The sequence below is a fragment of the Canis aureus genome, chromosome 6 (assembly GCF_053574225.1).
Source record: "Canis aureus isolate CA01 chromosome 6, VMU_Caureus_v.1.0, whole genome shotgun sequence".
Classification (NCBI taxonomy): Eukaryota; Metazoa; Chordata; class Mammalia; order Carnivora; family Canidae; genus Canis; species Canis aureus.
Genome location: NC_135616.1, coordinates 63,667,254 through 63,690,443, shown reverse-complemented (window position 1 = coordinate 63,690,443; position 23,190 = coordinate 63,667,254). Strand labels below are relative to the sequence as shown.

The 23,190-nt window shown below is 42.1% G+C and overlaps 1 protein-coding gene across 1 annotated transcript in view; it reads left to right on the top strand.

The window, feature by feature from the left end:
• Positions 1-20,916, top strand: part of TSEN15 (tRNA splicing endonuclease subunit 15) — an 87,790-nt gene extending 66,874 nt beyond the window's left edge. The window contains exons 2-3 of the mRNA XM_077901965.1: positions 16,805-16,880; positions 20,482-20,916. Of these exons, the coding sequence (XP_077758091.1) occupies positions 16,805-16,880; positions 20,482-20,717 (312 nt within the window). The 3' untranslated portion in view covers positions 20,718-20,916. The remainder of the gene's footprint in view (positions 1-16,804; positions 16,881-20,481) is intronic.
• The last annotated feature ends 2,274 nt before the right edge of the window (positions 20,917-23,190 follow it).

Sequence of the window (23,190 nt, the reverse complement as noted above, 5' to 3'; positions counted from 1 at the left end):
AATAAAAATGTTCTGCTATTCACAGGGTTGACTTTTCCACTGGGCACAACAGGCACAATGCCTAGGGCCCACAGTGCTTTTTTGGGGTCCATAAAATGTGTTCATTTCTTTCAAACCAGAACAACAAAAGATATTTTCCAGCTTGGATTATATTCATATTTATACCAACACAGTTATAAAACATAACTTGAAATACATTCTATGGAGGAAGAAGCCAATGAAAGCAAAAGCACCTAGGGATCATGAAAGTCATAATGCTGCCCTGGCTCTTCATTCATTCAACCAATGAATATTAATTGGGCTCCTACTATTTTTCAGGCACTGAGCAAACAGATATGGTCTCTATCATCAGAAACTTTAGATGCAACTGTTAGACAAGTAAACGTATCAACATAATGACTGTAAATTATGATACATGTTATGACTTGAAAGAAGGGGCACTGAGAGAGAGAGAACATTGGCAGGAAGGAGTCCTCTTGCAGATGTGGTGATCAAAGGTCTCTTCTGAGGAGGTGACTAGAACCTGAGAGTTGAAGAATGAGAAGGAGCCAGCTCTACAGAGAGAAGTGGGAAGAGCATGTCTGGGTGAGACATGGAAATCTGTGTTGTTGCCCTGTTCTCTGCTTCAAATGAAGGAACCTCTTGTCTTGATGCTGTCCTGTCCTTCTCAAATGACAAGACAAAAGCAACTTAGGAATGAATATGATGTCCTTTATTCAAGGGAGAACAGTCCATGGACTGGGTCAGTGCTGTGCCTCACTAGCAGTAGAGCAGTCTTCCCAAGGGATTTTGGGCAAGAGTAAGTGTTACAGAGCATTAGAAAGGCAACTCGATACCAGGGCATGATTGGCTTGGAGTTTGGGGATTCCCTGATAAGGCTATCAAGTCTTATTTTCTAGGGTAAGGTAAGCCAGCTGAAGCTGAACCAGAGGGTGGGGATTGGCACATGTTAGGCTTCCTTGACAGGTGTTTCCCATCACTGCTGGCTGACTTAGGTTTCGATTTGGGATATGGGCAGGGCCCCTGGGGTAGCCACCATTTTGTAGATCCCCATACACAAATTAACTTTTTCATCCTCAAACAAATGTGAACTCTTCAGCGTCCATGCTTTGCTCATACTGCTCCCTCCTCTTTTTTTTTTTTTCCTGCTCCCTCCTCTTAAGAGTCTTGCTCTCTCTGCCTTCCTTTCTCTGTTACTCAAAGCCCAATTCATCCTGCAAGTCCCAGTTCAAAAGCCACCACCAAGGCACTGTCTCCATGAGACCGCCTCTCCCTAGACCAGCTGAAGTGCTCATGCGCTCTTTTGAAAGCCCTAACTCACCCAGGTGCATGTCGTCTGCCACCTTTTTCTTTCGTATCTCTCTCATGTCAGTACTTGCCAGGAAATTCCTTGAAGGTAAAGAATTTTGTATCTTAGCATTTTTGATGCACCTCCATGGTGACCTTCACAAATTCATTAGCAACTTACTACAAATTTTCTGGCTACATGGGAAAATGAATGAGTCCAAGGCAGAGTGTCTTCATGTTGTATCCCTGCAAATCTTTCCTTTATTTCCTTTTGCAGACCAGGACAGCTACGGCTGTAATGAGACCTTGCATATTTAACGTGAGGCAGAGAGAGGACGAGGAATGATGAATGAGCTTAGGAAGACGTGTGGCTTCTGCAGTGACACTAATAAATGGAATGTAGAACCCAACCCCAACATCGGGGACTGGAAACTGGCTACAAACAAGCAAGCAGAAAAATGATCGTATGTGTGTATGTGTGTGTGTGGGGGGGGGGCAGTGTATGCAATAAATGAAAAGATAAAAAGCTGCATGCTGCTGACGGGACAGAAATGTAGGGTTTTACATGAGGATTGTTCTATTTTTTCTTTTTCTTGCCTTAAAAAAAAAAGGGAATAAGTCTCCAGAGATTTTTACACAGTCTGGTAGTCTGTGTCAGACAAAGAGCTTGACATTGTAGGTGGTCCCCCAGCAGGCCTCTAAAGCAGAGCTGTTATGTAGAGAACTGTCAGGCTGGGTGCAGCTGCAAACACAGCATCTGTGGGAGTGGGGTAGAGTGGGGTCTACAGTGCAATGCAACAGGGAGACAAGGAAACCATTCTCCCGCTAAAACATGTGTTTAAAAAATATATTGTCATGCTTTTGGTCGCTGGATTCTTAAAAGATGGCAAGTGAAAGATACTTCATTCTTTCTATCAGAAATGCAAAGGAACAAAGCATGATTCTAAAGACAAAGTTTTTTTTTGTTTGTTTTTTGTTTGTTTGTTTTTAAAAAAGGCCATCAGAATAGCAGGAGCTGAGTGAAGGGCGTGACTCTCAAGCATTCTTGACCAACTTGTTTTAAGATTGAGCTTTAACAAGATGTTAAGGTGGGGTGATAGTGTTGTGGGGTCTGCAGAGGATCAGAGCCACTTATTGAACCATGCTGGCATGAGATTGGGGCGAGGGATGGGAGTGAGCAGAGCTCCCTGAGTGTAAAAAGTGATTCAGGTCAGAGGGCCTCCAGGGCTACACAGGGAGTGCCCTGGATTGAGCACCACTGCTTTCTATCCCCTGGTTGTCAGCTGCTCATTCATGCAACAGGTATTTGTTGATGCCCTGCTAAATGACAGATGCTGTCACAGACTCTGGGGGGATAGTTGTGAATAAACAGTGCAAAAATATCTGCCCTCATGGAACTTACATTCTAAAGGGTCAAGAATATATTATTATGTTGTAAAGATTCTAAAGATAGTCTCTAGATTATCAGTTAAAGATGAACAATTAAAAAGATAACAAAGAAAAATGCCCCGTATATCAGATGGTGGTGAATAGTATGGAGAAAATAAAGCAGGGAAGGGAGATTGGAGGACTTATAGGGATACAATTTTAAACAGGGTCAGCAGAGAAGGTCTCACTGAAGTGATGGTTTTTGAGTCAAATCCTGAAGAAAGTGAGAGAGTTTAACCTATGGATATTTGAGAGAAGAATATTCCAAGGAGAAACAGCCATGCAGATGCCCTGAGGCAGGACATGTCTGGTGAGTTAGGGGAATACCAAGGAGAAGGATGTGACTGGAGCAGAGAGAGAGGGAAAGCATTAAGGAATGAGTCTAGAAAGATCATGGGGGACAAATCAGTAAGGCCCCAAAGACTTGGGAGGGGCCCAAAGTCCTTATGTAGAGATGCCCTTGGACAGACTGAGCTACCTTGTAATGATTTGTAAAAAAATGTATCTATCCTTACTCTCCTTTTCAGAGGACTCTGGAATGGTCCAACACTGTTTCAACATCCTCCAATTAGAGCTGTCTGTTGGACTTTAGTCAAGTGACTAATATGGTCCAAGGAGAACTTCGGCATTTCAAGTGCTAACTTACCCAGTTTCAGGCCTGAGGACCCCAGTGGTAGAGCTGGGGATCTTCATGCCAAGGGTCCACATGATATATGAATACAAATACTCTCCTTATATTTTCCCAGAATTTCCTCAGAAATAAAGATTTGCAGTAACGTCCGTGGTGGAAAAAGCAGCACAGTTATTGTTTTTATCAATATGTTGATCTATTGCTTTTTCTGCACCTGCAGAGATGATCATGTGGGTTTTGTCCTTTATTCTATTACTGTGGCATGTTACATTAATTGATTTTTGAATGCTAAGCCAACCTTATATAAATTCTACTTGGGGATGGCATATAATTCTTTTTATATGTTCTTGGACTCACTTTGTTAAAATTCTAAGGATTTTTGTTTCTATTTTCATGAGAGATACTAGTCTGTGGGTTTCTTTGCTTGAAATATCTTTGCCTGACTTTTATATCAGGGTAATCTGGGCTCACGGTATGTGTTTGGAAGTGTTTCCGTAGCCTCTGTTTTCGATGTTTGTAAATCATTAGAATTACTTCTTTTTAAAAATATTCAGTAGATTTACCAATGAATCCATTTGGGCCTGACTTTGTCATGGTAGAAAGATTTTTTAAATTTTAATTTAAATTCAATTTAGTTAACATATACTGTATTATTAGTTTCAGGGGTAGGATTTAGTGATTTATCAGTTTCATATAACACCCAGTACCCATTCCAACAAGTACCCTCCTCCTTAATGCCCATCACCCAATTATCCCATCTGCTCACCCACCTCGCCTCCAGCAACCCTCAGTTGTTTCCTAGAGTTGAGTCTCTTATGGTTTGTCTCTTTCTCTGTTTTCCTCTGATTTAATTTTTCCTTCCCTTCCCCTATGTTCATCTGTTTTGTTTCTTAAATTCCACACATGACTGAAATTACATGGTATTTTTCTTTCTATAACTGACTTATTTCACCTAGCATAAACCCTCTATTTCTATCCACATCTTTGCAAATGGCAAGATTTCATTCTTTTTGATGGCTGAGTAATATTCCATGATATATATCTTCCCATATATATATAGGAAGATTTTTAAATTACTAATTCAATATTTTATTTAATACTCTATTGAGATTTTCTATTCCTTCTTTATTTAGTTTAGGTAATTTGTGTCTTTCTAGAAATTTGTCCATTTCACATAAGTTGTCTGACTTGACACAAAGTAGTTCACAATATTCACTTATAATCCTTTAATTTTTTTGTAAGGATGGTGGTAAAAATTATTCCCTTTTTTTTCTGATTTTGATAATTGGTATCTTCTCTTCCTATTTCTTGGTTAGCCTAGCTAAAGATTTATCAATTTTGTTGATCTTTTCAAAGAACCAATTTCTTATTTCATTGATTTTATCTGTTATTTTTCTGTTTTCTACTTCATTGTTTTCTAAATATTTGGATTTAGTTAATTCCTCTATTTCTATTATCTGATGGTAGACCTTTATTCTGTTATAATGTAGGCATTTATAGCTATATAGCTTTTTCTGTTTTCTACTTCATTGTTTTCTAAATATTTGGATTTAGTTAATTCCTCTATTTCTATTATCTTATGGTAGACCTTTATTCTGTTATAATGTAGGCATTTATAGCTATATAGCTTTTTCTGTTTTCTACTTCATTGTTTTCTAAATATTTGGATTTAGTTAATTCCTCTATTTCTAGTTTCTTATGGTAGACCTTTATTCTGTTATAATGTAGGCATTTATAGCTATATATTTCCCTCTAATTACTGCATTAGTGGTGATTTTTTCCCATAAATTTTTATATGTTGACTTTTCATTTTCGTTCAGCTCAAAATATTTTTAAAATTTCCTTCTGGTGTTTTTGTTTGACAACTGGGTTATTAAAAAGTGTTTTCTTTAATTTCCAAGTATTTGCTAACCGCCCCTCCCCAATTTCCTTCTGTTGTTGGTTTCTAATTTAATTGCATTGTAGCTGGAAAATACACTTTGAATGATTTCAGATCTTTTAAATTTATTGAAACTTGTTTTACGGCCTAACATACGGTCCATTCTAGAGAATGTTCCATGTGTGTTTGAAAAGAATGTCTATTCTGTTGTCATTGAGTAGAACGTTTTACAGATACCAGTGAGGTCAAGTGTTATTTACATTTTCTATATGCTTGCTGATTTTCTAATTGTTCTATCAATTTTTGAGAGTGGAGTATTAAAATCTCCAAATGCCATTTTTGAATATCATCATCTCTTGCTTGGGTTATTGTGATATCTTAGCATGCCTTGTCCACTCTCCTGTTTTATTTTTCTCCCTAGGACTTACCGTCATCTGGCCTAGTTTATATTTTACTTATATGCTAGAATAAATAGGTCCCATGATGGCAGGAATTTTTGTCATTTTTCATCACTGCTCTATTTCTGGCACGTTTAATAGTGCCTAACACTTATTAGTCACACACAAATATTTGTTGGATGAGTAAAGACATTACAAAATAAATGGTACCCCCTATTCTCTTGGGCTAGTGCAAAACTCATCCTCCCCATCTGGAAGAGATCTGAAGTGGGTCAATACTACTGGGAGCACTGAGATAAATTCAAGGCAAAGGGTGGGAGATATAAGGGGTACCTATGCTTTTGGTCACAAATGGAGACTGTCCCTCTCCCCATATGCTTTTCCTTTGGATTTATCCCTCCTTCCATTTTCTAGTCATAAACATGGTAGGTACTTGAAAACCAGGCCTGCATGTAGGTCTTGAGGAAATAGGCCACCATGCTTGATTTTAATCCAGGCTATTTGGCTTCCTTCTCCAGGCAAAGGAATCCCACTGACATCAGGTGGCCCTGTGTAGCTCATTGGGGATTAATTCCCAAGTGGAAAGGGCAAAATTTCCAAGTAATAAATAGAATGGTTTTCTCCTACATATAGGTTTCGTTCCTGAACCTGAGAGAAGTAGGTAGCTGTTCCAAGATGAGGTGTGCAGGATCCCAGCCAAATATCATTCCATCTTAGCAAAACTGACACTATCTACTCAGATGTACACCTGAGGTAGCTTTTAACTTTTACGTTTATCGTGCTTTGGAGGGCTATATTGTACAACAACATCAGAAAAAAAAAACAAAAACAAACAGTGAGTGTTTGGCATGTGATATGTTTTATATGTATCTGGTGTATTAGATATTTTACATATCTGTATGCTTAATCAGTACAAAATAAAAGGCTGATTAATATTTTTTTCTTTTACTCATTAAAGTTAAGGCGTACCTTTTGTAAATTGTTCTTATAAGGTCTGTATAACCAACTGGAGCTCAGAGAAGAGATCTAGGCTGGAAACACCAATTTGGGCACCATGTATAAACACATGATAATTAAAGTTGTAGGAATAGATAATATACCCTAGAGAATGGGAGGAGAGCAGTACCTAGGTCAAAACTTTGAGGAATTTACCGTGGAATGGCTACGTAGAGGATGATGAGCCTGAAAAGAAACAGAAGGAGCATCCAGAGAGGTAGGAAGAAAACTGGGAGGATATTATATACAGGGAAGTATTTGTCACTTTCTGAAAATTTAGATTCTCATGACACACCTGGCTTTGGGGGAGTCTAACTCTTAGTAAAGTATCCGTCATTTAATCATAAATTCTCTTTAAGTGGATGATCTTGAAATTGTTCTTGACACTCGATAGATAGTTCAGTCAGAAGTATCTAGACCAAAAAAAAAAGAAGAAGAAGTATCTAGACCAGACCACTGGAAAGATGAAGAGTTTTGTGTTATTAAGATGCTGTGTTTTCATCAAAATTATTTTACTTCCAATTCTTATAACCCCCTTGAAGTGTGACATACCCTTTTCTGATGGCCTTATTATCCATCTATGACTTTTGACATTCAGGTAGTAATCTGAATACTCGATATCATTGAAACATGACTAAACATGATTATACTAATATACTAATTACTTTATACTTTATTATACTAATAAAGTTGAATTATTAGTTCAGCATTCCCAGGAATAAAATTATTTCTTAGTTTTGTGTTTAATATTTGTGGCAATAAATTTTCAATGATTTTTTTTATTGCTTTAGACTCCGTATCAAATTTATTTGTAAGAGTGTGATTTTATTTTTTTCGTCCACTCACTCCTTCATCCGCTAAATGTATATTAAGTGCCTACCATATGCTAGATGCTGTAAATGTTAGGATGCACCAGGAATGGTTCTCCATGGTGTGCATCAGAACCACCTGGTAATCTTATTAAAAATGCATATGCCCCAATCCCACCCCTCATATCCAGCATGTCCAGGGTAGTTTCTAGGAGCTTCCATAGGCTGTGTGATTGTGAAGAACAACAAAGTTTTCAAATTATTGGTCTATGTAAAAAAATGTTAATGAGAAACTTAAATGTAATGGAATGTAAGACGTGTCAAATAGAAGTATGCACGGGGTAGATTGTATATTAATTTTATTATAGTCATATCTTACTATAGCAATAGACTGTATATTCAACAATAATATTGCAATTTTTAAATATAATGGAATTTTATGTTAGGACTTTAAAGCCTTAGAAGTATGATTTAGTTTCATTAATATTGGAGACATTTTTAATGTCTTTATAAATGATCATAAAGGTAAGAGAATGCTCTAAACATACAAATGTCATGGTATTTGTGCACATAACTTACTTTACTAGAAATGAGGAAAGCATCTGGCAGTTCCTACTTAAACACCAGGGGGAGCCTATTATATGGTCATTATGAGACTGGGCCTCTCATGAATGGAAGCATTCTTCCCTTTTCTTTTTTTCCTTTGCAGCCTGTTGATAGAACAGGTTCAAACAGCATTGCAGGAATATTCATAGCAGTTTCTATTAAAACCTCAGCAATGATGCAATGTGCAAAACTCTGAGTTTTATATTGAGGGAAACAAGCTTTCTTTTAAAGAATAGTTGGCATTTTCTCCTTCAAAGAAGATACTCATTCACCATACCACTCACAAGGAAACTTAGATTGTGAGGGACAGATCAGCTCCACTTTGATTGTAGGGAACCCAGGATGTTCTTTGATTAGAAGACTTAATAGGGGCACCTGATGGCTCCCTTAGTCAAGGGCTAGACTCTTGATTTCAGCTCAGGTCATGATCTCAGGATCCATGCCCCACATCAGGCTCCATGCTCAGCACAGAGTCTGCTGGAGATTCTCTCTCCCCCTCTCTCTTTGCCCCTCCCCCTGCTCTCTCTCTAAAATAAATACATAAATAATTTTTTTAAAAAGACTTACTAGGAAGAGATGTAGATTAGAAGCAACTATTTAAGAAATTTAATTCAAAAATTGAGTGAAAATAGCACACAGAATTAGAAAAAAAGTTCTATTTCTTCAAAATGTTGCTTCAAAAGGTCCCTTGGTCTCTTGAATTAGCTTCAAGAAGTGCAACACAGCACTCATCAATCACCCACATTCCTGATCTTCCTCTCCTTCCTGAGCACAAAGATAGGCTGTGCTTCCCAGCCTCCTTTGCAGGCTGTATAGTCATACGACTAAGTTCTAGCCAAGGGAATGTGAGTGTGAAGTGATGCAACATACACCTCTTCTAGGCTTGACTCATAAAAAAGTCCCACTGTGGTTCTCCATGCACCTTCTCTATTAGCTAGATAACAACACCCAGGCAACCTTGAAAGTCACAGGTTGAAAATTGCAGGGCCTCTGTTTGCCTGGGTTCTTAAATAACTGTATGGAGCAAAGAAATCCCACCCCTTCTCTTCACCATTTCAATGCCAATGGGCTTTGAGAGAGAAATAAGCTTTCACTCTTCTAAGCCTTGGAAATGTTGGGGCTTGTTAGCAACTGCTGTTAGCCTACTTTAACTAATATAAGGTATAAGTAGATATAGGTAAGTCTGTAGCATGAGAACATGCACTGTCCTATTTTTCTGGATCCAGAGCCCTGAATATAGTCCCATAATTCTCCTGCACAGGTGGTCTTTACCACAATCCCCCACTGAGAAAACCCTCTAGAAAAGAATCCTCTGGCTCCAGGGGGCAGTACTTAGGCTCTCAGGAGCATTCCAGTCCTGCAAGGACAATTCAAAAGCCAACATTTCTCTTGACCTATGGGACATTGTCCTAGCAGTACACAGAGGAAAAAAAAAATACCAAGAAATTCTTACACCAGAATTTGGAGTGAACAAAACTGGATAGAAGGAAACCAGGGGGCATAGCCACAGCAGAGCCCAAAATGCAGCAGAGACAGAACCAGAACACAGGACCATCTTGTAGGTTCCTTACTTTTTACTTTCACCTGCCACAGACTGGCATATGCTGTCATTAAAATCTAAGAGAAAATCCTCCTGGCTTTTAAATGTTTTACTGTATGGAAGTCAGATAGCAAATTGCACAATGTTCAAAGTCCTAGTCCTTATCAGTTACAAAAAAATAGATTTGCCTTCCCTTTTAAGATGATGATGGAGCCCTTTCTAAACATCTCCTCTCTCCTATGGAAGCCAGCCTCTCACACACCAACACCTTATCCACTGAGTGATCACTTTCCACTGGGTGGCTATTTATAGTAATGCTCATTCCAAATATAATCTCAGTGGATATAGAAACTATTTAAGAATTTGCAACCTGACTTTATTTTTAATTTTGCCTTCGTTCTTATCCAAAATATTCCTCTGTTTAAAAAGAGTCAGTAGGCCCAAAATGGAGTCACTTATGCTAAGCCCCACATCACCAAACCCAGAATTACTACTTAACATAATTACAGTTTCAGCCTCTCCCCAGAATGGAATCTTAAACTGATCAATGTGGAATTACCCAGTCAGCACTAGTGGGCTAATCTGCCTGATAGTTCCCTGCCATCCCCTAAAGAAAGGTGACCTTGGGCAGCCCAGGTGGCTCAGCAGTTTAGTGCTCCCTTCAGCTCAGGGTGTGGTCCTGGAGACCCAGGATTGAGTCCCACGTCAGGCTCCCTGAATGGAATGGAGCCTGCTTCTCCCTCTGCCCGTGTCTGTGCCTCTGTGTGTGTGTGTGTGTGTGTGTGTGTGTGTGTGTCTCATGAATAAATTAAATCTTTGAAAAAAAAAAAAAGACCTTAAAATAATTTTTTTTTTAAACTGGGTGAAATGGTAACCAAGCTGCAAATGATACTTTTGATTATTATTTTTGAACATTTGGCCATTTATGATTTTGAAAGCTTAAGGAGGTGTCCTTCTAGAGCATCGGTTCTTAATCATTCCCGTTAAGAAGCTGTTTGATGATGCACATTAACTTTTGCAACAGATGGAAAAAAAAAGAAAAAAGAAAGGTGACCCTACCACAACCAGTTTGTTTTATGCTGGTGTAACTTTCTTGTCCTGCTCCCTCCTGTGTGTAAGCACCTTTTGTTTTATTGTATGACTCCTTGGAGCTCCTTTCTATCTGCTAGATGGGATGCTACCTAATTCATGAATCACTGAATAAAGCCATTAAGATCTTTAAAATTTACTCTGTTGAGTTTTGTATTTTTATTTTAAAGATTTTACTTATTTGACAGGTAGAGAGCCAGAGAGCACAAGCAGGCGGAGACGCAGAGGTAGAGGGAGAAGCAGGCTCCCCGCAGAGCAGGCAGCCCAATGCAGGGCTCGATCCCAGGACCCTAGGATCATGACCCAAGCTAAAGGCAGACACTTAACCAACTGAACCACCCAGGAGTCCCGAGTTTTGTTTAACACCTCCAAGCCTTAAAACTCTTCAGCTATTTTAGGTACCTCTCTCTCATTCCTAGTCTGTTCAATAAAATAGCTACCATCCACACAGCAGTTACTCTGCACCAGGCTTTGTGCATGGCCTTCACAATATATTAGGTTATTTAATCTTCACATGAGATAGTATTATGATACCATTCTGCAGATTAAAAAAAAAAAAACAATTCAGGCACCATAAGTTTAAGTAATTTGGTCAAGTTCACATAGCTACTAAAGAGCAAAACCAGAGTTCAAGCCTGACCACTCTGAATCCCCAAACCTCCACCCTTAACCATAGTATCCCACTGCTTCTACTTTCACCCAGCAAATTTTTGCTCATGAAAGACAACTCTTGGAAGAGTAGTTGATTCTTCAGAAGGTCTAATGAATAAATACCCATTCATCAGAATTTCATGTCTGCACCCTTTTCTTCATTCCAGCATGGTGGCATGTGGAAACCTCTTACCATGGTGCTGGTGTTTGCTCTCAAAGCTACCTCCCGTCTCTACATCTTAGCAGCTCCCTGGCATGGTGAGATCCTGGGGCTGTTGCCACAATCTTCCGGAAAAGAGAAGCTTCTTGGCTCCAGCACGTTCTTAACGCTCGGGGGAAGAGCTGTGGGGCCAATCTGTCACTGAGTCTATATTTAGCACCATCTGCCAGGAATATTTCAAGCTGCCTATTTTAGTACAAGCCGTTTTGTGCAAATGCCACTGTTCTACCACTAGTTCGTGGGAAACCAAGGGCATTAAGTAGATTTTCTGGTGTTTATGTTAAGTGTTATGAGTTGGCCCTTCAGCCAACCTTCAAATGAGAAAGGGGAGAGATGGGAGGCGGTGTTTTCCCAGGGTGTTAGTCCCAGGGGCCCACATTTTTAGTGGCTTAAAATCAATCCAAGAGTGGCAACTGCAGAGGAGGTGGTGGAAGTCTTGGCGGGAGGAAAAGGAAATATAAAAGGCCCAAGACTCTTACCCAGCATCCCTGAGGACATATGATGGCCTTGCCCATTTCAGAGCTCCCCACTCTGACTCCATAAATTATAGACCATTACAGCCTTAACCAATCCCCCCTCCATGCAGCTTTGTTGATCTGGGTCAGTGAAAGACAAGGGCTCCCATTTCCTGAGGGCTTCCCTTGTGCCAGTTTGCAGTGGTGGCTCAGACATGCACCATTCATTTTGTCCGTATGACATCCCTATGAGGACAGTTTTACTCCTAGTTCCATTTCACAGCTAAGGAAACTGGGGCTTATGGAGTTTGAGGGACTTGCACAGTCAGATTGAGAACTCAAGCCCACCTAAAGCCAGACACCACGATCTTAACCATCATAATCATGTTGACCCATTTTGTGTGCCTATGCACCTAGTCTCCCTGTTTTCTTCCCCCAGCTATAGACATTGGATTTTTTGGCCTATATTTCCACCTCCATCTTATTTTCCAGACTCAAGGCTTAACTGCATTTGAGGAGTTCTGACTGTAAGTTTGTTACCATGCCCCCAAGAGGTCCAGCAACACCACAGTGAGGCAGTGGAGATCTGGGACTTGCCCCTGCCCTTGAGTTAAGTACTAGCTGGCAGAAGTGGTTTAGTAGCCGTAGGAGAGGTTGCCCTGGCAGCAGAGTTGAGTTTGACTGGAGATGTACAGAACCTGGCTTTCATCTGACAAGGACTTCTGGAAAAGGAACTGCCACCAGGGAGTGGCATGGGACTGGGACTGAGAAGACTGACAACAGGGTCAAGTTCATTAACTCAGGTGTCCTGAGGAACTTGTTAATCTTCGGAGTGGCTGAATCTAGGTGAATTCTTAATTGTGATAATAGGAAAATCTTGAGAAAATATATGTACACACACACACACATATATATATATACATATATATGTGTATATATATTTTTTGTAAGCACAATTGTGTAAGCACAGTTCCTGAAGATAAACATGTTTCACTAAATCACCCTAGGATGAAAGGTAGAAGAAATGGCTACACACTTGCTGTGGTTTGGTAGGTTGGAAATAATCCTCCAAAAGTAGAGGGACTGCCAAGTGTTGAGTGTTAAGTGGCACTGAAGAGAGATTAGAAATCAGGTCTTCTAATAGACAATTTCATATCCCATCTGTTTCAATTATTTATTCCTATATAACAAGACATCCTTAAATCTAGTGGCTCAAAACAAGAACAAACATTTTATTATTGTCCCCCATGGATTTGGCAGTCTGAGCAGCTGTGGTTCTCACTAAAGTCTCTTCTATAGTTGCAGTCACACAACAGTTGGGGCTGGAGTCATCTTCAGGCTTCCTACCATGTCTGAAAGTTGATGCAGGCTGTCAGCAGGGACCTAACCTCACTGTCAGCACACCTTCACGTGGCCTTTCCATATCACTTGAGCTTTGCATAGGATGGGGGCTGTGGTCCCAGAGGGAGAGACCTAAGAATGAAGTAAATGCTGTGCTGCCTTTTATGACCTAGACTTAGAAGTCACATTGTGCCCCATTGTAGTCCTATAATAGTCACAGACCAACTGAGATTCAAGAGGAGAGAACGTGGACACACTCCTCAGAGAAGTATCAACATCAATTTATAAGGGGGCCAGGTGCAATGGGATATACATTATGGTGACAACCTCTGAAATATACAACCTTTCATATCAATTGCATTGGACTAGAGGAAGGAATTAGGTTTGGGAGAAATTGGGCAAGGTGAGGTAGCTAGTAATTGAGTGCTAGACGGCTAGAATGGCAGTGGAGAACCACAACTCCAAGAAATTCCTTCACATGGTCAACGAATGTACTCACCATGAGCCAGAAACTAGCAGTACACACTGAATAAGAAACAAGGTTCTGGCCTTCATGTAGGTTACAGTCTGGTAGACTGTACTGACCAGCTACTCAAATAAATACAGAAATGCTGTTAGGAACTATAAAGTTGGGAAGGACATGGGCAATATTGTGAAGAGTGTCTATTTTAGATAAAGTGCATCGGGAAGACCTCTTTGAGATGGGAACATTTGAGCAGAGGCCTCAATGAATAGAGGTTGGGAGTGAAGCATGCAAACATCTGCAGGAAGGGCAATCCGGGCTGGTGGAAGAGCAGGTAGGAAGTTCCTGCAGAAGGATATGCTCGGTACATTCAAACAGGAAGCCCAGCATAGCTAGAGTGCAGGGATTGAGTTGGAGAAAGGTAGGAAATGACATAAGAGAAGTTGCCAGTAGTTGTACTTAATTTGAGGCAAAATCCATTTCAAAACGTTGTTTTGTTGGTAGTTGTTTCCCTGAGTGTTAGGACAAATGCTCATTAGGAAGTATCCATCATTAAGATAGGCTTCCTATTTTCTAAATGTAAATGACCACGTTTCTGTTGAGTTGACTGAATACAAATTTCAGAAAAATGTCTCTGACATGAATGTAGAAGCATCTGGCCACCCTCAGGGTACCTTCCCACCATTTACCACAGCCAATCTGGTCTTTGTCAGGGCATCTTTCTTTTCAGAGAGTAACCAAGACAACGGAATGTGATGCCGTGGGTATGCAGCAGCCCTCTATTTGCACACAACATGTGATGCTATCCGAACACAGAATTATGAATCAGGATAGCATTGGCCTCTCCCTTTGTAGTGAGCAAGTAATCTGCTATTTGATTCAATGAATGTTTTGTTATTGGTTTTGTTTTTACTGTGACTCTCTCATAACAAGGTAATATGTCCTATAATCTATAGCATCATTTCCCAAATTAATTTGATCAAGACCTCTGTATTAGTTTCCTATTGCTGCTGTAACAAAATTATCATAAATGTAACAGCTTAAATGACACAAATGTATTATTATACAGTCTGTAGATCAGAAGTTTGATGTGGGTCTCCTCAGGATAAGATCAAGTTGTCAGCATGGCCACGTTCCTTCTTGAGGTTCAATGAGAGGATCTAACTACTTCCTTAGTCATTCAGATTCTTGGTAGAATTGAGTTCCTTGTGGTTAGAGGAGTGAGATTCCCATTTCCTTGATGGCTGAGGGCCATTCTCAGCTTCTAGAGGCTGCCTGAATTCCTTGGCTCCTGGGCTCTTCCCTTATCTTCAACTTCTGCAATGATGAGTTGAATCCCTCTCAAACTTTAAGTCTCTCCTCCTTCTTCTTCCATCTCATCTCTCTTGAACCACAGCCATGGAAGATTTCCAACCTAAGGACTCATGTGTTAGATTGGGCGTACTTGGATAATCAAGGATAATCTCCCCATCTCAAGGTCTGTACTCTTAGTCATATCTGCAAAATTCCATTTGCCACATAAGGCAACATAGTCATGGGTTCCAGGAATTAGGGGGGAGTGTCTTTAGGAGAGACATTTTTCTGCCTACCACAACCTTCTTTCTCTAACTTCCATTAACCTAGAGCTTAAATGGAATACAGTTTGGGAAGCACTGCACTGCTCTACAGGTTCAAAAGGGCTGACTTTTGGACAGGAAAGACACTAATTCTTTAGGGGCAATGACAACAGCCAAGGCCTTGGGTGAGCAGGAGACCAGGCATGGATTGGATTCCACCATGTGGTTGGGCCAGGCATGGATTGGATTCCACCATGTGGTGCAGAGAAGTAAGGTTTCAGTGATGGGTTTACCTTCTTGTCTAGCCAGAGTATGAATTAGGTAGATTTTTGGATTGGGTCAGCCTGTCAAGAATTTCTGCCTCTTTAAAAATATATATATATATTTTTTATTTATTTATTCATGAGAGACACACAGAGAGAGGCAGAGACAGAGGCAGAGGGAGAAGCAGGCTCCCTGCAGAAAGCCTGATGTGGGACTTGATCCCGGGACTCAGGGATCATGCCTTGAGCCAAAAGCAGACGCTCAACTGCTGAGCCACCCAGGCTTCTGGAATTTCTGCTTCTTAATGCTGGAAGGGAGAGGAAGGGACAGTTTCTGTACCAGGTGCTTTTCTCAGTTACCTCATATAATGGTCATGCTAACTTTTGAAAGTGAACCCTGCATTTGAACCTATGTGTGACGGATTCATTTGGTCTCTCACCCAGATCCCTCTTTCTGGGATGGTGCACCCATCCTATAGTAGGAGTGTGCTAACATTCCCAGTATCCCCTTTCTCTAGAAATTACCCTTACAGCTGATGGGAGATGCCTCAGCTGTGAGGTCATGCCTCCCCAGTGCGTGCACACACACATACACAAACAGCTTCCCAACCCACAAAAATCTGGGCCTCATGCCTTATGGTGGGAGCATTTCTGTGATATCACTTATGTCCCAGAGTCCTCTGTAGATCAAGTCAGGCTTTTTCTGAGACCACATCCTTGCTCTACTCTCCCCTTTACTTTTCTACTTCCCTTTTTCACTTACAAGTTTTTCCTGAATAAATCAATAAATCACATGTCCTCAGAGGCAAACCTTAGGCTCTACTTCCCAAGGACCCAACCTAAGATGTGATAAAATTACTTTGTATATCAGGACCCACAAAATGGAGGCCACTTCAGTGGCCCTGCCCACATCACAAATGTGAAGCTAAGTCAGCCCACCATTATAAGATGCACTTGTCAAGAAAATTTAACAAATACCGGTCACAATCCTCCAACTCGGCTTTAGCTAGCTTACCTTAACTTAAAAAATAAGACTCCTGCCTTATCAGGAAATTTCTGGCTTCCTGGCCAATCATGTCCTGTTTACTCACTGCCTCTACTAATGCTCCCTAACACTTGTTCCTGCCCGAAATCCCTTGGAAAGACTGATCCACTGAGACTCCCTAATTCCAGAATTCTTGTTTTTTTGCAGGTTCCTGACCTAGAATCAGACAGCACCAAGAAAAAGTCTGGAGAAAATGACACACCTGGTACATGTCCCCTTCCAGGTATGTGGTTGAACAAACTAAAGGAAGCTTGATTGTTTATTTGCAAAAGTGGGAGTGGGACTTCCATGTAGAATTCTAAAGACTTGGTCTGCAGAAAAGGATGAGAAATTGGGAATCCAGGGCATATACAGTGGTCCACGCCAGTGCAGTGAGTGCATGATACACATGCTGTATCCCTGAGCTAGCAAGTAGCCGACACACCCAGATCTGCCACTCGTTGCATAAGCAACTGAATGAAGTAGAGAGAAGCAATAGACGGTAAGGTCTCTGTAGCCAGGAGGTTAAGCAGGAGAAAGTTGGGAAAAGATCTCTTCTCAGTAACACATGCTCCATTGAACCCGTCCAAACTCCTCTGGTAACACTTCTAGAACCTGCCTGCAGTTCCTAGGAATCTGTGGCCACAAGTCCTGCCCTGCCCCGGAAGAGTGACATTTCCAGTCAGCCCTTCTTCTGCCCCCAGGATGGAGTTCCAGCAGTCTGCTCTTACACTGGGACACGCCCTGCCTCCAAGAGATCTAGTGAACCTCTAGGTTAGGCCTAAATTATTTTTATTAATGTGTCATTTAAACTTCTACAATAAAACACCAAGTATTAATCCACTTTATGTTAATGTTTAATAAGCCCTAAAACAAATTTCTGATTCAAACGCCCAAAAAGGCAAAAGCTACAAAACCAGGAAAATAAAGATTAATAATATGAATGAAATGTGACATGAGACTGTTTTGCCAAAACCCAGTCTCTCTTCATCTCACAATGTGGTGCTGACTGTCTGAGTCCAGCTCTTTCCAGATCAGCCCATCTACAATACCACCCGCCGGGTGCGGACAACCTCTCATGCTCAGCTTTCTTCAATTCCAACTACTTCTAAACCTTCCTTCTGATAAAATGCACCCTGCTGGGGGTTTTTTAGCTTTCAGCAGATACAAAAACATTTCTACATTAAGCCCAGCTCTATTCTTTCCTCGTTAGAGGAAAATAAATAAAGCAACTTTACTTGACATTAATGTGATCACACAAATGTGTCTGAAATCATGCAGTGATTGGATTAGACATTAGACATTCAGATAACTTAAAATATATAAGCTTGTAAGAATATATATTTATTATACATACATATGTATGCATGTATCTAGAGATAATTATCAACACTTAATGTTAACATAAAAAATTAAAACATGCTCTTAGTAAATTTGTGAATCCTTGAGGAAACACAGCTTCAGGCACAGCCTGATCTGGAATCCTGCCTCTATACAGCTTCATTTCTCCCTCTTGTGCATTTTCTCACAGCCAGAAAGAAATCAAATTAATTGCCTTTACCCTCCCCACTTGCCTATCTAACCATCATACTTATCTATTCATCTCTCCTAGAACAGTCACCAACATTTATTGACCATCCACCATAACTACTTTTCCGCTTAAGAAGTCTGTAGATAATATTATTGTGATTGTGATTCCACTTTTGAGGTGAGAAATCTGGAGCTCAGAGAGTTCAAGAACCTTGCCTAAAACACAATTACTTGCCTCAGAGGCAGGGCTTTGATTCAGTGCTGACCTTAGACCCCACATTCTTGTTCCTCCTACTATCTCCAGAGAAGTTGAAAAATGCATAGCACATAATAGGTACTCAGTAAATATGTTTTAAATGAACACAAGAACAGTGACCTGTTTGCATTGTGCCAGTCTGCCTCTACTCATAGCCTATGGGAGTTGGTCTCCCCTATAGACCCCACATATTGTCCCCCTATAAGCAGCAAGGCCCTTTAAAATAGAAGCCAGGGGTCCTCACCTCGCACCCCGCCCCCACATCGGGCTTGACATATAGTAGATGCCCAAATATGTATTCATCTGAATTGTTTTAAACTCTTAGGCAGTCATGGCCCAGCCTAGGATCTTTCTTCAAGGATTATCTAGAATTAGAAAAAGAGACTTTGAGGAAGAGAATGTTTCTGACCACACGTGTCACTGGCTAGCCTTGGGAAAGGAATGGGAGGCTTTGGCAGCCTCCTTCCGAGGCTGGACTCCAAGCCCCAGTACGTAACGGAGGTAAAGCATGTGATTCAGAAAGCAGCAAAATCATGGAGCAGCATGCCAACTTCAGAATCATTGAAGCAAGTGGTGTAAATGATGAAATTTAAAAGACAGAGACCTTTTTAGAAAAAGCCAGGGTATGCAGAAGTGACAGTGCCGAAAGCCAGGGTTTGGGTAGAAATGACAAGTCCTCCCCCATTCCCCTTGTAGGAGGGCCTTGGTGAGTGGCTTTTAAATGCCCTTTTAAGTCGCTGAAAAGAGCTGCCTGCTGGATCAGCTAAGGCTGGAAGTTCCTCGTGATCATTTGTAACATAATTGAGGTTCCCACATTCTTTCTGCCCAGGCTGCTTCTCGGGTCAGATAAAATGCACCATGGTGGGGGGTGCGGGGTCTCCGCAGTTTGATTGGGTTTATATTTCCCCCCATTACTGCCCTTGTTTTCTTGCTCTACCAGAATTGCCAGGCTCTCCCTCGCCCTGCCCACCCCTCATTGAACAGGAAACTTTGTTTCCTCCCAGACTCTTCACTGCTTCCTCTCTGTGCTGTTTTCCAGCCAGTGAGAGGCCCAGCCCATTGCTGGTTTGCGGTGGGCACTGGGCAGCAGACAGCAATTGAAGAGGTGCTTCTGAAGGAGTCCCCAAATGTCTGCTAAATCACCAGGGGTTTTCAGTGACTGGCACCCTCCAAAGCTGTGGCATCCTTCCATGCATCCCTGAGGTCGGATGGAGAGAGCAAAGGAGCTGACATTTACACATGCCCGTCCATGCCAGGTACTGGACGAGGTGGCCAGTGGAATGGCTGGAATACTCACAGCCCCCAGTGGGCTCAGTACTGTCCTGGCTTTGCAAATCAGGGACCCCAGGTTTGCCTGAGACACAGCTAGGACAGTGACAAGCAAGGGCTCAAGTCTAGGTCCCTGGCCCCAGCATCCTAGTCCCTGAACACACCAGAGGACCTCAGTTTCTCTGCCCACGCCCCCACCCTTTGAAGGAAACTTGATCTCCCCTCTTCTCCTCCCCCCCACCTCTGAACAAATTGATGATTTGAAGAGTGTTGTTCCTGGGCAGCCTGGGTGGCTCAGCGGTTTGGCGCCGCCTGCAGCCCAGAACGTGATCCTGGAGATCCGGGATCGAATCCCATGTTGGGCTCCCTGCATGGAGCCTGCTTCTCCCTCTGCCTGTGTCTCTGCCTCTCTCTCTCTCTCTCTCTCTCTCTCTCTCTCTCATGAATAAATAAATAAAATCTTAAAAAAAAAAAAAGAGTTCCTTAGCTCTGCTCAGATAGGCTCCAGTTCAAACCCAGTGTCCATCCATGCTGGATTCTCCAGGAAACTTCCAATTTCGTACAATGTTATAATTTTTTAATAAATCAATTTTGTTACATTTATGATCGGTATGATTTCACTTTTTGCCATTTTAAGGCATTCCAAGTACAAAAATTCAGAAACCAGGAAAAAAACATTTTCTTGGATGCCAGGCCCTGATTTTTGAATCAGAAAATGCTTCTCTCTGTGATTCACACACCAAGTATTTAATGAGATTGTCCTCTGTATCGGCATTTTTTTTTTTTTTAGAACTGTTCCAGGCCCTGGAAATACTGTTGTGCATCCTTCATGGGCTCACGGCCCCAGAATATTCCAGCCCCTTCTCCAAACAGATCTTTGACCACACAATCTCAACCTCCCGTCCCATACAGAGTCAAGATGCTTTTTTTCAACCGTGCAGCAGATGGAGCAGCCATTCTTGCCCTGAGACTCCCTCTCCAACCCATTCCAGGGGCATGTGGGGCAAAACCCTGGGTGGACAGTGAGGCTGGTTGCTATGTCTTGGTGCCAAAAAGAAAGCCCTTCCTCTCCGAGGTGGACCTCCTTCCGGCTGACTCCCCTCCCTCCCTCTGGATGGGGCTACACACGTGTCGGCCTCCAGCCCGGCCAGAGCCCCCTTTTCCCAAACCATGGAGTCATTTCCTTTCAGGGATTTTCTCATTAAAACCTTCCTGTTTGCTTTTGCTCTGGAGCTCCACTCTGACTTGCCATTTCCTTCCCCATCCCCACTGAGCTATAATTAATGGCCCAGCACCTTCCAGCTCTCCCTCCCGTTGCAGTTTTCCTTCCCACTCTCCTCTCTTGGCTGGAGTCTCTACACTTTGTACACATTTGTGCAAAGCCCCAGAGCTCCTAAAGCTGTGAGGGAAATGGGGGATCCCGCTCCTGTCCTACAAAGTATCGCCTGAAGGATAAATTGGAAAGATGAGTGTCTACAAACAGGCACCAGGGAGAAAACCCTCTGACCAACAGCTTGTCCCAGATCTAACTGACACAGCAAGCAGAGCAGTGGGGGAATAATAACGTGTGATTAATGCACTCCGAGCTGCTCGACCCTGAGCAGCTGCTGGATCCCCCGGAAGATGGCTGTGGTCTCTGTGAAGCCCCTGTGTGGGGTGTTGCATGCACATCTGAGACCTGCTGACCTGGGGACAGTTTGCTGCTGTGGTCAGCGGCTCCAAGGCAGGACTGGGTGGACCAGAAGAGGCCAGAAGGCATTGGGGTTTTCTTATCAAGTGATGGGCCACTGGGAAGAGAGTACAGGGAAAGAAAGGAAATTATCAGGCCAAGTATTGCACCTTTGTTCTTCCTTCGGGCTTATTTTTTTCAGGGAGGCAGGTCTCTGATCCAGGCACACAAGAACTGTGGCGTATTTCTTATGGCATACACAGCCCCAGAATATTCCAGCCCCTTCTCCAAACAGATTCTGGATCAAATAAAATGTCATGGGCTGTACTGAGAATAGTGCTCTTTTCACCCTGTGGGTATGTGATAAACGGTGATAAGTCAAACCAATGTTCAAGAAGTATCTGGGACAGAGGGGATGGACCGTAAACTCAACGGCTGACCCCAGACCTCACACTGTCTATTCACTTCATTACACCACCTGTCATTAAGAAAAACCCTTGGGAGATATTCCCAGGGTGAAGAAGCTTCAACCCCCCCCCCCCCCCCCCCCCCCCGCCGCCACCACCACCACCACCAATCCCATCATGCTGGCAGCCTTCTGCCCCAACAGTGTGTGAGGCCCACAGGATCTAGTGCCTGGTAACGTGGCTTAGCAGAACTCCAAAGCCAGCACACCGCCCCTTGGAAAATCTGCTTTCCAAGTATACTACGTTAATCATCACCAGTTTGGTGACTTGAACAGAAGCTGAGAGTTGCCTGGTTTGGGTCCTGGCTCCTGAATGTTCACTCTGATTCAGAGGAAGCCCACCTCAGTCCCTGACACGCTCATCGGCCTCCTCTGCTCTCCACCAGGTTCCCTCCTCTGTGACCTGGGCATCCTGTGCCACAAATGAGCCTTCCTTCTCCTCTTAGGTTTTCAATTTCTTCATTCCACTGGCCTCTAACCAGCCCATAAATTGCTTCACTCTTCCCTCTATGTGCTTCACAGAGTCTTCCCTTTCCATCCTCTAGGGGGCGCCACTCTCGCTGGACAAAGGAGTTGGAGGCGGGTGGTCATTTCCCTGGAACTCACCTGAAGGCACCTCATCCTGGTCCTCCTCCTTGTGCAAGGATGGGCACTGCTGCTTACCCTTACTTACTGTCTTGTGTCCCTCCCCGCATTACCCACTCCTTTTGAGAACCATCTCTTGTTCCTTACGTCTCCACGTGCCAAAAAGTCTTTGTTGACTTCTATGGCAAAGTCAGTGGCCTCTTACTCCTCCCCCTGCTTGCCCGTCCTTAGCATTTAATACACCTGACTCTCCCCTCCTTCTGGAAACAGTCTCCTTCCCTGGCCTCCCTGCTTCATCTGTTTCCTCATGGCCCCCTCCTCACTCTCTGACCAGCTCTCCATTCCCAGTCTTCTCTGAAATCTTGATGTTTCTGAAATGCTGTGTTCTTAGCCCTTTTATTCTTCATAGCCCTTTCTCTGGGCAATCTCACTTATACCTGTGGCTTAGGCTAAAACTTATATACTGATCACTTTCTTTCCTTCTTATTCAATTAAAACTCTCTTGTAATTACAAAGCATCACATGGACAGATAAACAAAATAAGAAAATAAAAGCACTATTTCCACCAACTAGAGATTACCACTGTCAATCTTATTGTATATCCTTCCAGAACTTATGTATTTTTACATCTTTTTAAAAATGAGGAAAATACTATTTTTTAAGTTGTTAAAAAAGTGTTTTGTAACTGCTTTCTTTTTTTAGGTGAATAATCTTAAACTTGCCATGTCAACACATCTTATTTAATACCTGGGCCACATTTGATTACCTAAATCATCCCC